Below are 16,993 nucleotides of genomic sequence, written 5' to 3' on the forward strand. Positions count from 1 at the left end.
TCTTGCCCAACGCATAACACATGAGGCATAAGAAATTGAACCAACCAGAGTTCTCTATTACATGGAAGGGAAAGAAACGGAGAACTTCGATTGGTACATATTCTTATGCATTACGTGTTATGCGTTATGCAAGAGTCTGTGCTCCCCACTTTACAGAATAGATCTGCAGGTCTTGCGCATGTGTTCTTCATCCTGTTGACGAAATCAGTATATTATTGTTATACGGATTCGCAGAATGTCTTTACTAGTTCGAAGGTGCAAATTCGATAGTTGCTGGTATTCTACGCTCGTAAATAGGCTAAAGCTTCACGAGCTACATGCTTGGTCGTTAACTAACCTGATTTGGACTTTGAGAAGTTTTTGTAATGCACGTGCGAAACCGAATATTTTAGATGACAAAACTAAAAAGTTTTTAGATTATCTCACGAATGAGTACAGAAACAAGTCCTGGCAAAGTAATAACTTTGTCGATTTTGTCGATTTGAATGCTTCCGGTAGCTTATTTAATAAAAGAGTACAACTTATGGAAAATATTCAAAATTTGCATGACTTAGGTAAATGGAGTATGTTCGGTATGACAATTCACATCATTTATTATAGTTTACAACAAAAATTTCTTTTTACAGGGCAACAAGATGTAGAGATAAAAAAATTAGCCGAAGAAGAAACAATGATGTACAAAGAACAATTAAATGAACTTGATGAAAGATTGTTGCACATGATACTGACAAACATGTACAAAGATTTTTACAGTAACATCATTATTGAAATAACGGCAGGTGTTGGTGGTCAGGAAGCAATGCTATTCGTCAAAGACTTGTATGATATGTACATAGGTTATGCCAAGTATTTAGATTTGGATCATGAGGTGATCGACATAGAGATGACTGATAATAAGGGTATTAGACATGCCAGTATTATGATATCTGGCGATCAAGCCGACAAGTTCCAACATGAGGGTGGTGTACACAGAGTACAACGGGTACCAGCTACAGAAAAATCAGGCCGAGTACATACCAGTACTGCCTCAGTGGCTATTCTGCCAGTGCCATCAGAAATACAGATTATGATTAATGAGAAAGATCTAAAAATAGAGACAAAAAGATCATCTGGCGCAGGTGGTCAACATGTGAACACTACAGACTCTGCAGTGAGGATAACGCATTTGCCAAGCGGGTTAAGCGTTACCTGTCAGGTACATAGATCACAAGGTAAGAATAAAGAAATGGCGATGGACAAATTGAGGAGTATCCTGTATGAACAACAATTGAATAAGCAAACGTCATTCACGAGTAAATTACGGCAAAGGCAAATGGGAATGGGATTCAGGAATGAGAAGATTAGAACATACAATTATAATCAGGATCGTGTGACTGACCATAGGCTAGGCCAGAATGGGACTTTCAACAACTTGATAGAATTTATGCAAGGTGGAGTAGCTCTAGAGGAATTGGAGGACAGATTGTATAATCACGTGCGAATAGAAACTCTGTTCGAAGTAATAAAAAAACTGGAGTCACGCAATCAAAGTAATGTTAATCCATTCTAGCATCATTTTGATATAAAAGATTGTATATAGGATTTGTTTTACATAGACACACATTATACAGAACACATAATCAAATATATGTAATATATGTAGTAATATATACTAACACATTCTCATTTATATTTGATCGAGATGTCATTCTTCTCACTTCTGTTAAGACAGACTGATTTAATTTTATATATGTATACACATACACACATATTTGCCAAATTGCTGATAAACATATGAAATTTTGTATTTATTTTTTATCCTAACTGTGATGTAAAGCAACTTTACTTATTTCATTAAATACAAAAGTACAAATACAATAATATACAAAATTTATATGTTAATAATTTCATCTTCATATCAGTGCTTTCTCTTAATCTTTAAGAACCATGGAAAAGATCCTCGTCATTGATGTACACATATTTCTTTCTATATTTGGATTCCATGTAACCTTATCTTCGTCCAGGCCTAAGCAGATTGCACACACATGATATCGCTATCTGAAGAGGCTTCAATATGCAGCACAATAACGATCCCATGAAAAGAGTTCTATTATTTCTTCATTTAAATAATCTAAACTTATCTAAATTTTTAAATAGGGACTTTTGTACTTGTGCAGATATGCAAATTCTGAAACAGTCACTCATCAGATATTAATTCCACCCTCTTTTCTTATTTCTTCATTTAGGAAATTTACTTTCTCATCCTTTTCATTTTCTAATTAAATAAAAATATTTATATAATTATTATATTTCTAAATCAAGCTTGTCCAATTTAAGCTTTGGAGCCAAAACGCAAAATCGACGCAAAAAGATTCAATGTGGGTAAAATTTCAGAGACTGTATAGTGTTGATATGCATCTGAGTGACGTTTATCAATACTTTACAGTCTCCGAAATCTTATCCACATTGAATTTTTTGCGTCAATGGCTTTACGTTTTTAGCTTCGGGGCTCAAATTGGACAGGCTTGTTCTGAATATTAATTTGCAAAAATAAAATAAAAAATTAATGTAATACCTCTCAGATCTGATTTTATATCATCTTCTTTCTTTGAATTAATGTTTATAATACGCATATCCATTTCTTGACCTTTTTCCAAACGCAGTCGCTTCGTAGTTCCCTTTAATATAAAAAAATGTCAAAACTCAATATCTATGTATAATGCCAATAATGCACTTTTTTAAATTGATCAAGTTTCGGATTAGTATAAAGGTCCTACCTTGTATGATCTGTTATCTCTTCGCCCACCTTCACCTTCATCTTCACTATCACTATATTCATTCTCATGTTGTATCCTCTTATCTAAATCACGTTGAGGCAGTCTTTCATCAAGATTCATCTTCTCTTCAATTTCTGAATCTTCAATAACGGCACCATCCTCTGGTATTGCCTGAACTTGTACGCCAGGTGCATGAGGTAGCATTCTCAGGTTTTCAAACAACCTTGTTCTATGATAAAAGTCAATGACGAATTAGTTTGTTAGTATTAGAGGAAAATCCCCTATTATGAGATAGGCGGCTAATATGAGATAGCAGCGTTTCTGCTAAACTAATAAACGCTATATATTAGTTCCACCATGAATGTATTGCTCTTGAATTGAAAACTATTTAGTAGAAAATTCATTATTAGATCATGCCCGTAGTTATTGTAAAAAAAGATTTTAGAATTTGGATGTCTTCAAGTTTCATTGAGATGAGCCTTTAAAACTTATTTATTATTTAATAAGTAAATATTTAGCAATAAATTCTTCATATAGTGATAGAGTAAGATCGTACTAATAGAAAAATACGGGATATGTTGAATTCTTTAATTATAAGAGTCAGATTTGATGGTCGTAAAACTGTAAGGCGTGGAAATCGTAATGAGATATCCAGGGTATTTCTAATATGAAATAACCTATGCTCCTATGTCATATCATTATGAAAATTATTGCTAAAGTATAAATGTTATTGTACAATAATAAAAAGGACAACTGGAATGAACATCGAGTGCCTATTTCTGAGATATTTGGTTCCAATTACCTGAAGACGAATTCTGAATATAATCAATTGCATGCTCATTTTTTGCATATACTGGCTGTTTGTATTTTAGAAACATTAAATACAATTTTTTAATTGCAATACTGATGTACTTTACGTTTTATTATAGATTTTTCGGAGCATCTCGTATTAAGAGCACAATTTTTTGACTTTACGATTTGCTCACTTTTTACATTTCTTTAATTAAAAAAAAAAATAGAATTTGAATTAAATTTTACATAACATTATCTTAAAGCTTACTAAATTCCCTTCAAAATTGACTTATTATTTTTTTAATTCTGCCCATACTTGGTATCTCATAATGGGGTCCTTTCCTCTATATACAAAAACGTTGTATAAAAACAAATTACACATAGAAATGAAAATCAGAACTTACTTAATTTTATCGAGATATTCGGAAGTGTTTTGATTTGTCATATTTGAAGGACTAATATGCAATTTAAAGTCAGGGCCAAAATATTCAAAGTAATCGTTATATGGAAGCTCGTTAGCGATTTCACATCCGAGAGCCACCGATGTTTCATATGTCCAACATCTGGATACATTTCTGATAGTATAACCACCACCTCCCACCATCAAGAAAGGTAAATTATATCTCTTCACAAACTCTACGCATTTACCATGGCCTCTCACAGTTAAATTGAAACATCCCAATCGATCACCTACATAATAATTAATATTTGCATTGAAAATTATGTAATTTTATTGTGACATAATTTCTCTTTAAAAAAAAAATCTTACCTGTTAATGAGTCTGCTCCACACTGTAAAACAACAGCAGAAGGTTGAAATGTTTCCATTACTTTAGAGATGATAGGAACGAATATCGATTCATAACTTTCATCATCCATACCATCCCTTAAAGGTATATTAACTGCGTAGTACTTTCCCTGTTAGTAATGACAAAAAGAAACCATATATACTAGTAATGAGTTAATATTTCAGATAAGGAGTACTATAGATGCTATATTATTACAATATTTTAATTTTTTGTACCTTTCCTGCTCCCATATCGCGAAGATCTCCTGTTCCAGGGAAATACTCGCCATACTTATGAAATGATACCGTCATTACTCTATCTGTTGTATAAAAAGCTTCCTCTACACCATCGCCATGATGAACATCAATGTCGATATACAAAACTCTTTGATGGTATTTCAGCAATTCCAAGATCCCAAGTACAATATCATTTACGTAGCAAAAACCAGAAGCTTCGCTCTTCTTTGCATGATGTAAGCCACCACCCCAATTGATACAAATTTCTGAGGCTTGCTTGTTGAGTTTAACAGCAGCAGCTACAGATCCACCAGCTGATAATTGACAAAATTCGTACAAACCATCGAAAACAGGGCAATCTTCTCCTACGTTAACTGTTTCACAAAGAAAGAAATATCAAAATGTTTCGAAAAACATAATTTCAATCAATAATTATTATATTCAACAATAATGTCTTACATCGTTGCATTTGTTTATTGTATTCTCCCATATTGTCTGGTCGTATTGATCTCAAAAATCTGATGTAGTCATCGCTATGAAATTTTGTCATTTCTTCTGCTGTAGCTTTATGAGGTCGCTAGACAATAAAATGTAAATACATTATAATAACCACATTTTAAATAAATGTATTTTGATAGAAAATTATAAACAAGTAAAAGATGAATACACAAACGGAAGATAATTATAAAAATGTATTTACATATATTTCCATCTTTCTATAAAGACCATAATTTAAGAGTAGATTGTGCGTCATCCGTATACGATGTGGCTTCATAGGATGTCCTTGACCATAATAATAATTTCCGATATCACCTGGTTAAATTAAAAACAAAAAAAACATACTTAAATAAATCAAAGCAATATATAAAAAGTCTCAAATTTTTCATTATAATCAATGGATGTATTTCAGTGAAGACTACAGTATATCGGAATACATTTGAGAATCTTTCGCCACTTTCTACAAAAACTGTATTACTTTCCATTATGTTGATTAAATTATCGATTCAATACAGAAAATATTTTTGGAAATATGTAAGATATATTGGAAAAAATAACTGTATTATCATAGCTTATTGTAATTATACTTGGATATACGGATACATAATAGCTACGTAACCAAGAACGGCTGACGCTACAGTCGCGCGATAGCACGGTTGAGAGTCTGTCGGCTTAACCATGCGAAAATCGTATTATCAAAGGTAATGAGCATGCAAATCTGTTTACGGCGCCGAGACAATCGTGCTTCTTACTATCTGTCATCTATCAAGCGGAAAAGAGGCCGATTAGCGGCCAAATGTCAAGCGAGATGAAATAAAGGTGTATAAACGTGAGGTGCAACATATTTCGACAAGATTCCAAGGTATATTTCTATGGTTTTACAACAGCATTTTCAGTACTTACTATCATAATAATAACAGACGCGCTTTTTGAATGGCTGCATGGCCATTTTTACGGATTTTACTCTCGTTAAAATCGGATGAAACTGGATGAAACACTTGATATGGAATTAAACGAAAACCATGGGTAGTGGCTTATACTGACAACTGTACACAACTATATTCTAATATACATGTGTCGTTCAAATCCGCCAGAACTCGCTTTCATTCGCTTCGATTCGCTTGCACCATAAGGTCGAGAGGGGAACTTAACTCTCCCCCTACAAAGATGCGTCGCAGTTCCAGCGACATCTGGTGGTCTGTTTTCTGTTCCTGCACTGTTCTAGAACTCTCTTTCTCGTTTTAAACAAATATCAAACGTACATCTATCTCACTTTAAGTTTCAAAAGTGTACACTAGTTCAGCCACAGAAACAGACCTTAGGCTTGTTCTTTTTGGCTGAACTTTTGCATCAGTTCATCTTTTTTCCTTTTCTTTTTAAGAGGAAAGAAAAGGAAGAAAGATGAACTGGTGCAAAAGTTCAGCCAAAAAGAACAGGGCCCTTAGAACTAAAAGGGTCTCCACTCTCCACACAATAAAAGTAACAGGGAACAGAGAACAGAGAATAAGAATTTCAACCTCCTATCAGAAATCATGTATTGTGGAATACACAGTTTCTGATAGGTTGAAATTCTATTCTGTTCTCTGTTCCTTTTATTGTGCGGAGCCCGAAATAGTCACTACATGAAAAGAGGCCGATTAGCGGCCAAATGTCAAGCGAGATGAAATAGAGGTGTATAAACGTGAAGTACAACATATTTCGACAAGATTCCAAGGTATATTTCTATGTTTTACAACACTTTTTTCAGTACTTACTATCATAATAATAACAGACGCGCTTCTTGAATGGCTGCATGGTCATTTTTACGGATGAAATAATAGGTCTGTTTTTTATTGCTGCACTTTCTAAACTGGTGCATATGGTGTAATAAGTTGAAGTGAAACAGACGTATATTTGTTTCACTTCAACTTATTGTACCGTTCGGAGAGTGCAGCAATAAAAAACAGACCTAGGATGCGTTCCGTTTCTCGCATGATGCGCATAATGCATCGTTTATCCTTGTTGCTCACCAAACGTTAAACAAGGACAATGGATGCATCATGCACATCATGCGCGATACGGAACGCACCTCTAGTGACTACATGACAAAGTAGCGCTAAATTCAAATCGTGCTCTCGAAGAAATATCTTGGATTGCTTCTCACTTTTGAAAGATTAAAGATAAAGATGAAAGATGACCGATTAACAGATGAAAGATTAAATATGAGATTAAAAAAATTACTGGTACGTTATAATCTCAATATCAATATGTATTACTATACATTAGATTAGGGAAAATGTTCCTTAACAAGTAAAAAGACTTTTAGCAACCCGTATTCTAATTAAACGTATTCTAATTAAACAATAAAGGTGGCTTAAATAACAAAATATAAATAATAAGGAGCGTATAGCCACAGCACAAGATGTTGTAGTGGAGTCATATATATTTAAAGATTGAAATAATAATAAATAATAAAAGTAGACGTTTCGGTCAAAATTTGACTATTCTCAGTACAATAAAATTATAATTAGTTGTTCCGCATAATTAAAATAATAAATAAAATACGCAAGTACAAATTTGATGTTAATAAATGAATAATTAAAAAACAAACGAGTCAAAAATTGACAATGTCACGTTTACATTCGTCATTATAAATAAAATCCTGATAAAAATTACGAAAAAATTCAGTATCACCTGATATCAATTCCTTTCTAAACTTGAAGTGTAAGCCAAAATTTGAGGAAGCCACAATTACAGTCATCATTGTAAACATTTTCTTATCATGATATAATCCTTTTTGAACTTGAAAAAAGTGAAGCTTTTCGTGCGAAATATACGGAATTTCCAAATTCTAGATAATTTTAAAACCAAGAACAAATATTAAGTATAGCTAATAAATAGTCTTCAAGTATGAATCAGTTAAGTTAATAATTAACCGCTTACCATGTATTCTTCGACACAAGTCTTCAAATATAGATTCAAATTTCTAATGTCAATTCAATCAGTCTTGGAGAACATATGTGGTCTGTTTTTTGTTCCTGCACTATAAGACTGTTCTAGAACTCTTTCTCGCTTTAAACAAATATCAAACGTATATTTATCTCACTTGTAAGTTCCAAAAGTGTACACTAGTTCAGCCACAAAAAACAGATCTATTGTAAGAACTATTCTTGACAAATGTATGACGACAGCATAGCACGCGACGGTATTTATAACTAATTTAAAGAACAAAGGAAGGAGAAGGAGAAAAGAGGGGGATAATTCTATTAGAGAGTAGGGGAGCATTTTTCAACTAATGGTAGGTAAATTTCAAAAAACCGTTCAGTATCACTTTGCTTGTTAAGACCCATATTTTTTCTTTTTATATATATCATTTCGGAAACCATTCTTTTGATGATGAATGTAAACGTGACATTTCCAATTTTTGACTCGTTTGTTTTTTAATTATTCATTTATTAACATCAAATTTGTACTCGTATTATTTATTATTTTAATTATGCGGAACATCTAATTATAATTTTATTGTTCTGAGAGGATGGTCAAATCTTGACCGAAACGTCTACTTTTATTATTTATTATTATTTCAATTTTTAAATATAAGACTTCACTACAACATGTTGTACTGTGGCTATTTGTTCCTTATTATTCACATTCTATTTTTTTTTAAATTGAAAATTACACCACTTGATAGAGCAACGTTTCAGCTTTAAGAATTTGTATTTTTTATTGCGATACGATGATTTTTAATAGAGTTACGAGTAGTAAAGTCAGAATGTTCCTTTTTTACTTAATCCGCGAGTAACTTAGAAACAAAAAATCGTAGAAACATTTTTACAAAATAATTTTGTAGAGAAAGCTTTAGCTTTCACGATAGAAAGACAAAAATTTGTTCAAATTTTTTTTGGACATGCTACAGACTTACAAAGTAAAAAGAAAATTTTTCATTTTTTTTTCAGTTTGTAGTTTTTCTATATACCTACATAAAAATTACAAAACTTACATAGATTCAAAAGATATAGTAACCATTCAAAAGTAGAGATTTCAAGCTTTAAAATTTTTTTTAATTTAAATTTTTATTATTTTTAATGAAGATATTGATGGGGTGGTCTTTTTTTACCAACTTGTAAAAAACTTTCCCTAACCCAATATGAATATTATAATATTAACAAATGAATATAAATATACATCTAAAAAGGGGAGAAATAAAAAGAACTACAATCGAGACTGTTACTGGCCGCAGAACTCTTAGAACTTTCAGGAGTATACGCAGAGTGGAAAGATGGCAAAAAAGCTGGAAAACAGGACAGAATATGTATGTATGCAAAAAGTGAAGGGCAAATAGCGAGATATTTAGAGGCATAATTAAGGTTTAAGTAAAGTTCAGTCTTCTCTTGAAAAGTTGTCATTTTGATACGAAAACGTTCTTGTTTTACATAGGCAAGCCGTTGTACATAGCAAATTGTAATAAACTCTATGTAATACAAACAACATCCCCCGTTCCCCGAACGGAACTCGTTCCCGCGACGAGGCCACTATCCGAGAATTGGAGTTCAGCGATAATATATAGAACGTTCGGTAATTTATTCAATAAACATACAACAAGATCTCATATTCCTCTTTTTTTCTTTTTCTTTTTGTCTTAACCGCGTGTCCAAAGGCACACACTTTTTTTACACACACACACACGCACGCACGCACGCACGCACGCACGCACGCACGCACGCACAAATCTATCTCTCTCTCTCTCACTCTGTGCGTGCGTGCGTGAATAATACAGCGATGTACAAAATTAACGTTTTGTAATGTTCTGTAGATGTTGAACGACGCGTCGCCACCCCGCGTCGCTATCGGTTTATAATGTACAAAGCGAATGTATCGTAGTGTATTTGTGAACATGCATCGTAGTACGCAACCCTGTTCCAACGTCTAGAAAAATCTACGTCTCAATGAATTAGCGTTTAAACTGACTCTAGATCGACTCTAGAATACTTGGAGCTTCCTTGTACCATTCAATTGTCCTATCTACATGTGATGAAAATATCAAAGTCGGTTGAGACACTTTGATCTTCGGAACGGATCCTAATATTCAGCAAAATTTGTTTCCTGATTTAAAAAAAAAAAAAAACAAATTTTTCTAATAATATCGGATGTACTTGAAAAACCATTTTGACATTATATACTCGATGCTAGAAATGCCAGACAGTTACGCATATTTGAGACACATTCAGTTTTATATCCAGATAATTGCATCATAATTACTTAAACAATATAAAAATACATCATAAATGTATGCAACTTCGTGTATTAAGACATTCATGACGCCTAGTAGTATATTTTTTATTTTTTGTTTTGGATCTAATCGCTTATTTTCAATTCGAGTGCAAAATATTAAACGAAAAATGGATACAAATTAAAAATAATTGATAGGAATTTATCCGAAGTAGAATACTTAATGTAAAAGAGACTTCTGTCGATTTCTTTTAATTCAATCTTCTTTAATATGATAAAACGCATTTAGAAAAATCGTTTACTGAATCGCATTTATTTTTCTATTTCATGATCGAAAATGTGTTAGCGAACGATCCTACGCTAAGCACTTTAATTCTGATTATCTGATCTGATTTGACGATCAATGACGATGGAGAACAATTTTATATCTTAGCACACATTTTGATATCAATTGCGTTCGCCACATTTGATTGATCGCATAGAAACTGTACCGGGATGTACCGGGCAGGGAGGGAGATCGGGAATAGTATATTAATTCGTCTAGAACTCGACTGCGACCATATTTATAGTAACAAGATCGCAGTAATGAGAGGGAGAGAGCACAAAATATCTCAAAGTACTCTTGATCAGGATTGATATATTGCAGAAAGAATAAAAAAAGTTTAATCTAAAAGATAATTTGGAAAAAGAGAAAGAGAGTTATAGTTTACTTTCATTATTTCTCTCTTACTAAATTCTCCATTTACTCAAATTTTCTCTTGTTTTCAAATTAAATATAATTATATGAATCGTAACTCGTGCAGGAAAAATTAATTGATTACAGAAATTAACAAATAAATAGAAAATAGTTTAAATATGCGTTATGTAGCAATCCTGATCGTCGGACAAGACAACTGGATGTACAAATGTCCACGTAGTACGCTCCATCAGGTGAGTTTCAATTCGCGGCATATCATGAATTTCATTGTTGATTAGTTTGACACCAATTGTTAACTACAAAATCAGGTCGATCTTAACCAAGGAGGAAAGTGCTCTTTTCGGCCAGTACGCATATCAGCAGCAACATCAAGAGGAACAAGTTCAACTTGGCGTTTGTCGCCAAACCACACTGATCCTTGATGTCGCTCTCACGAGGATTCGAACGTATACAAGACTGTGGCCGTTTTCGCTTGAGACCGGTGAGTGCTTTCTGACAAACCAGCGTATTATTCTCGTAGATCACCTCCTCGGGCTTGATACTCAATATCGGTGACGTCGTGTCTCCACAATTGGTATTCACCACCACCAACAGCATATTGCTATAAGCCACCGACTGTACCATGTACCATCTATGCTCGCAATCCATGTCAATGTCGTATGAGTCAAACGAAGCGTTTCGCAGGTACAAGTATATCTGCAGATTCAATGCATAGACATCAAAATATGAAAAAAAATCAAATTAGGATTAGGAACCAAGATAGCAGCTTATAAAATAACTTACTTAGAAATACTTTAATTATTAGAAAAACTATCTTAGAAGTAATAATATTATAATTTACAATGTATCTCATTATTTGTTTTCTTGACCAACTTAGAACCAATTTTTCTTTAGTAAATATCCAATATACACATTATAATTATATAATCAATAATTTTAGTAATTTAGTACCTATGTATCTTTTAAATTAAAGTTTACCTCTTGATCGCACACTTCCGGGCGTGTACGATTGATTAGAACATTTTGATCAAAGTTTGATCCATCTTTGTCAGTGATTGGCGGAAGTTTCTCCTCACTCTCGTGATCATCATTGTGAACCGCTGATTCATCGTCGCTAACATAGCTATATGCTTCCGCGTTTTCATAATCCAATATGCCCGTTCTTGCCCAAGCCCAAGCAGCTTGACCGATCATCCACGACAGTGTTGTCTGCAAATGCTTCCATGGCTGCAACATGACATTTTGCCATTTAATTTTTAAATTAACAGAATTGTAACATATATAATTAGAAATTTTATGATATCTTAATTATAATATTTGTTGTTAAGATTTGTCTGTTTATATTTCTTCACTGAAAAAGAAAAAAAGAGACACGTGTGTACATTATCTGATTCTTACATTAGCAAAAGTAATTAAGATCTCTTTAAAATTTTGTTAAATAAAATTAATGACTGTTATAGCAAATATATACAAAACGAGAGATAGCTCAGCTTTTCCTTTGACTAGCATTCTAGACACTTAATAGTTTAACAGTATATTGCAATTGAAAGTGCTCACAGTAAGAAGAATGTTGCCGGCGTTGTTGGTTTGTGAACTTTTGAAACACACCGCTTGATAATCAAAGATCCTTATCTTTTCGAAGACACCATCCCTGACTAAGCTGCTCATTATCGGACCTCTGACATCACCAAAAAATTTACCAGCGTCTGTCTCGTCTTCGGCGGCGATTATGTAGCCGTTATTGTCGATAAGATAACATGCCCAGACTTCGTCGCCGCAGTGTTTATGGCAATTACCATCGCAGTTAAACGTTATGTTCTGGAAAAGCGCTTGCAAGATAGTGTGCTGGAATTGAAAGCCAACCACCATGGCCGGCGCCTTCCCCTTCGCGTTTTCTGCAAATTTATTTTTGCAGATTTAATATCGTGTCATATCATTATATATACGTATCATTTGTATTTAAAACAAGTTATCTTGCTTGCTAAGTCTGTCCGTCTCATTAAAGTCATTAAATTATTAAATTTAAATTAATATTATAGCTAACAATAATTACTTACTTAAAAGATGCTTCAAATATGGATCTTGTAAATATTATGAATTATATTGATTACATGTAATTTTGGACGTTTTGTTTCTTTCTCAACTATCAGTATTTAGGAAATTAAAAAAAATAAGACAAATAAATCTAATTGAGTTCTCAATTAGATTTGTTCGTCTTTTTTATTTTCTTTCGCTTATTTTAATCTTATTGATTTTAATATTTCGGAATTGGAAGGAAATATTCCTCTCTCTCTCTCTCTCTCTCTCTCTCTCTCTCTCTCTCTCTCTCTCCTATTTTGATGACAGTTTGAAATTCAAACTTTGAATATCGATTATTAACTTACCAATAAATACAGCACGACTGGCAGTGACTAAAGTGGAGTTGTTGGCCTCATCTTCGAGCGGTACGGAAAAAACGAAACTGTCCTCATTTATGTAGTACTGCTCCACCGCTCGTTTATACCACACTTCGTCGATAGCACGAGGATACAATTTACTGAAATGATTCTCCGGCAGCGACATATTCTCATCTACTCGAAGAAAATCTTGCCATCTGGTCAATCCGTTATGTGTAGCCATAAACGCCAGGACTACTCCAAAACGTTGTTTGAACTGCTTCCTACGAGAGAAGACACTTCAGAAATAGCGATTCGGATCGTCTACGACTCGAGCTGGCGTTTACTTGTACTTTTTTGAAAAAGTCATTTTAAGATACTCGATATGTAACTATAAGTTATACAGGTTTCTCAAAAATTTGTACGCAAGCTCGCAGCTCCTTTGCACCACATTTATGGAATTTGATTTGAAAAATCAAGTTCAAATAAAGAAGGATAAAAAATGATGTCGCAATTATTATCTTTGATTTCACAACAATAATTTATTATTTGATCCATGAAAAACTAAACGAATTATATCTTATTACAAGTAAAACATGATTTTACTATTGTAGTATAGTACATATTTTTCTATCATCTCGTTTTTTAATTACTTATTTAAATTAAATACTGAAATAAGATTGTATTGTAAAAGGTTCAACATCAGAGGAAAAAACCGTCTTTTTATAGAATGGCGCAAACGAACGAATAATACTTTTAAAAATGCTATAAAGCAATCGAAATCAATTGCACGTTGAAAAAATCTTCTTGCTTTCGCAGATTGCTCGTAAAGCGTTCTTCCTCTTCAGACCTTCTGATCCTGAAAGATGGCAATTGCCCTACGACTTGCAAGCTAATTAGCGCTGACCCCAAAGTGTCGAAAGTGATGAAGAGAGAAAGAGAGTAAGAAGAAAAAAGCAGAAGAAAAGAAAATAAGATTATATCGCATAGAAATATTAATTAATATACACTGAACAAGAGTACTTTATAAAAAAGATAGCAAACTAAATTAAGAAAAGAGGAATCGCGAAAGATACAATTCTCTATCAATTTTTCTGTAAAATTTATGTACATATATATAATACAAAATTTTTTAATTTTAATTAATTAGAAAGAAGATAATAAATACAGTTCCCTAATGAGAAATGAAACAAAGTTCTATGAAAAAACGAAAGAGGAAAAAATAGAGTTAAGAGAAGAGAAAGATAGGGAGAGCCGATATTTGCATTATAATGTACGATTCGAACGGTTGAAAGTTAATTCGTTACTTTCTAAGAATGTAAGGTGCGTTGTGATGGCGTTACCTGGTCATCTGATTCATCAGCCTAGCTAAAGGTCTGCATGGCGTTAAAGTGGTAAGACATTAGTCAAAAGGAATAGGTGAATTTTCTATCCTCATAGAAACAAGAAAGACAGAGAAATTGAAAAGAAAGAACTGTGCATAAAATAGAGAACTAAAATAAAAACACGGGACGGAGTGTTTCAAAATGAGCACGTATAAATTTTAACTTTGACAAGGAAATAATGGTAGAGAAAGAGCGATGTCTCCGTCCTGAAGATGTGTTGAGTAGCGATTAATCGTTCCAGCTTTATTTATATATTTTACGTCATAATTCATTTTTTATATTTTATTTTTACAAAAATTTGCATCTATTTGTGATAGATTATCAACAATCAGGCCACTGTTTAATATTAAATATTCGTTATAAATTCAGAATTTAAATCTATCCAATTTTTGTTATAATATTCTGATCGATGGCTTCTTCATAAATCAATTATCAAATAGTGATAAAATGATGTTAATTTTAATGCAAGAGTAATATTACCGTTAATTACAGAGTTATATCTATATAAGAACAATATGAAATATTACAAAATGCGAGTAGTTGTATTAAAGTTTTGTGTTATTTGACCGATTAATCGCACGCTAGTTTATGCGAATAATAGGGAAAAGGAAAATTCGTTCATTGTTTTTCCAAGTAATCTAGTCATGCTATGTAAAGCACTCTTATGTTATGTATTAGCTAATAAATCAAAATTATGCTCACCCTGATGATTCCTTGGTGCTGGGATTTGGTGGGATTTGCTGGGCAAACCACTCGGTTACCTTAGCATCGTATACTAGACTGAGCAGCAGATTCCTGTCACAAAAGTATGAATTCTTGTTCTCGGCCTTGTAGGGCTTAGCTGTCACACAAAAAATTTAAATGCTATTAATTTTAGTATTGTTAGAAACATTTTTATTAAAGCAACGCTAAAGATAAACAATAAATATATATAACAAGAAACTGCATATAGTAAGAGATGACTTACGATTAGAGCTGTGATTGGAACTCGTAGCGGAGTGTTCTGGCGGTTTGGATCGTTGCTTCATGTCGATCCACTTCCAGCCTGGTAGGCGGGTACGCTCCAGAAAATGTAGGAGCTGTGATTCCGAGGAATTGAATCTATGTTCACCCTCGTAATGATACCTAACATTTATAACAAGAAGAGTTTGTGTATAAAAAGATCCATAAGATTGTCGCATTTCATTAGTTTATTAGCCTACTTCGCTGAATATAAATTTCATTTTAATGTAGCTAAAAAGAACAAACTTTACATCAATCAGAATTATTTTGAAAACTCATTCGGGACTTACTTGCAATATAGCCAATGGGGATGCACCCGCCAGTTACTACCCGCGAAATAATCTGTCACGTTTTTCCCTACAATAGTTCAATTCGTTCAAATTTGACATAAGTGATCAAGATCAGCGACGAAAGCCTCGATAAGTTAAAAGGAAAAAATAATAGTTCAGTTTAACGTCCGAAGCAGAAATTGAAATTGTTATCATCTCAATAAGCTAATAATTTCATAAAGCGATAAAAAAAAGTAATTTTAAACTAATCGCTCTTTTATCGTTATGAGTAAAAAAATATTATTTGTGGCTGCAAAAACCAAACTAACGAAATATAAAAGTCGTAGATCTTTTCTAGAATTTACAGTGTTAATACAGGAATTATGAGATGTACAGGGCTTTGTTTAGGGCAAGCAAACTTTCCTATCGGAAACTTTAGACTTATACAAAGCATCTAGCGACAATGTGAATTTCACAACCGATGCAATACAAAACTCGTTTGCAAATATCTTTGCGACTCCGAACTGCGTTCCATCAAGTGGAACTTTACAGCAAAACTTTGCAGCTTGCAAACTGCAAGGTACCTATACTTTGCCATAAAACGGGATTACATTCAAAGGAAAAATGCTTCGTGCACTTTTGTGAAAATTTTCATAATCACATCATTGAATCGCTAAATTTCTTCGGCATCTATTTGACTTGTCCGACCATGTCATCTTCTACTTGAGTAGTGTCGAGTCTTAGGAGTCTCGAATTTTATTATCAATTCATTGGCATTTTTAATAAATCAATTTCTCAAAAAGTACGTTTAAATAGATAATTTACAGTAATAAATTCAAATAACAATGCTCAACATTCTGCGTAAAATAATTTCGGACAACCATTGGCATTTTAAAAATGGAAAATGTAGTATGTTATTAAGAAGACTCAATATAAATGCAAATAATCCAATAATATTGTGTTATTGGAAGCTTTCGTCGCTGTAAGA

The 16,993-nt window shown here is 33.0% G+C and overlaps 3 protein-coding genes across 11 annotated transcripts in view; 1 reads left to right on the forward strand and 2 right to left on the reverse strand.

Moving 5' to 3' along the window:
- mRF1 (mitochondrial translation release factor 1) overlaps positions 1-1,729 on the forward strand; it is an 11,050-nt gene extending 9,321 nt beyond the window's left edge. Inside the window, exons 2-3 of the mRNA XM_018507735.1 lie at positions 209-554; positions 627-1,729. Coding sequence (XP_018363237.1) covers positions 236-554; positions 627-1,549 — 1,242 coding nt within the window. The 5' untranslated portion in view covers positions 209-235 and the 3' untranslated portion in view covers positions 1,550-1,729. The remainder of the gene's footprint in view (positions 1-208; positions 555-626) is intronic.
- Positions 1-16,993, reverse strand: part of stj (voltage-dependent calcium channel subunit straightjacket) — a 32,081-nt gene that overhangs the window by 6,275 nt on the left and 8,813 nt on the right. For 2 of the 5 annotated variants that reach the window (XM_018507726.1, XM_018507728.1), the window contains 8 exons: positions 16,027-16,093; positions 15,702-15,859; positions 15,437-15,575; positions 14,693-14,725; positions 13,359-13,633; positions 12,532-12,869; positions 11,953-12,201; positions 10,466-11,670 (listed from right to left, as the gene is read on the reverse strand). In XM_018507726.1, coding sequence (XP_018363228.1) covers positions 11,290-11,670; positions 11,953-12,201; positions 12,532-12,869; positions 13,359-13,633; positions 14,693-14,725; positions 15,437-15,575; positions 15,702-15,859; positions 16,027-16,093 — 1,640 coding nt within the window. In that variant the 3' untranslated portion in view covers positions 10,466-11,289. Of the gene's footprint in view, positions 1-10,465; positions 11,671-11,952; positions 12,202-12,531; positions 12,870-13,358; positions 13,634-14,692; positions 14,726-15,436; positions 15,576-15,701; positions 15,860-16,026; positions 16,094-16,993 lie in introns of those variants that run through there. The other 3 variants (XM_018507729.1, XM_018507727.1, XM_018507724.1) reach the window with 2 other exon arrangements.
- On the reverse strand, positions 1,805-7,761 carry LOC108761293 (histone deacetylase Rpd3). Of its 5 annotated transcripts, XM_018507731.1 has the most exons (11): positions 5,973-6,028; positions 5,689-5,831; positions 5,272-5,384; positions 5,031-5,148; positions 4,572-4,945; positions 4,318-4,465; positions 3,953-4,238; positions 2,757-2,985; positions 2,555-2,657; positions 2,149-2,254; positions 1,805-2,046 (listed from the first exon to the last, which is right to left on the reverse strand). In XM_018507731.1, exons 2-10 carry the CDS (start codon positions 5,747-5,749, stop codon positions 2,184-2,186), a joined length of 1,503 nt encoding a protein of 500 aa, XP_018363233.1. In that variant the 5' UTR covers positions 5,750-5,831; positions 5,973-6,028; the 3' UTR covers positions 1,805-2,046; positions 2,149-2,183. The 5 variants fall into 5 exon arrangements, with proteins under 5 accessions (XP_018363233.1, XP_018363232.1, XP_018363236.1 ...); XM_018507730.1 differs by having other exon boundaries at positions 1,805-2,254; XM_018507734.1 differs by lacking the exons at positions 5,689-5,831; positions 5,973-6,028 and adding an exon at positions 7,743-7,761 and having other exon boundaries at positions 1,805-2,254.

Source organism: Trachymyrmex cornetzi, unplaced genomic scaffold, assembly GCF_001594075.2.
Source record: "Trachymyrmex cornetzi isolate Tcor2-1 unplaced genomic scaffold, Tcor1.1 scaffold247, whole genome shotgun sequence".
NCBI classification, from domain to species: Eukaryota; Metazoa; Arthropoda; class Insecta; order Hymenoptera; family Formicidae; genus Trachymyrmex; species Trachymyrmex cornetzi.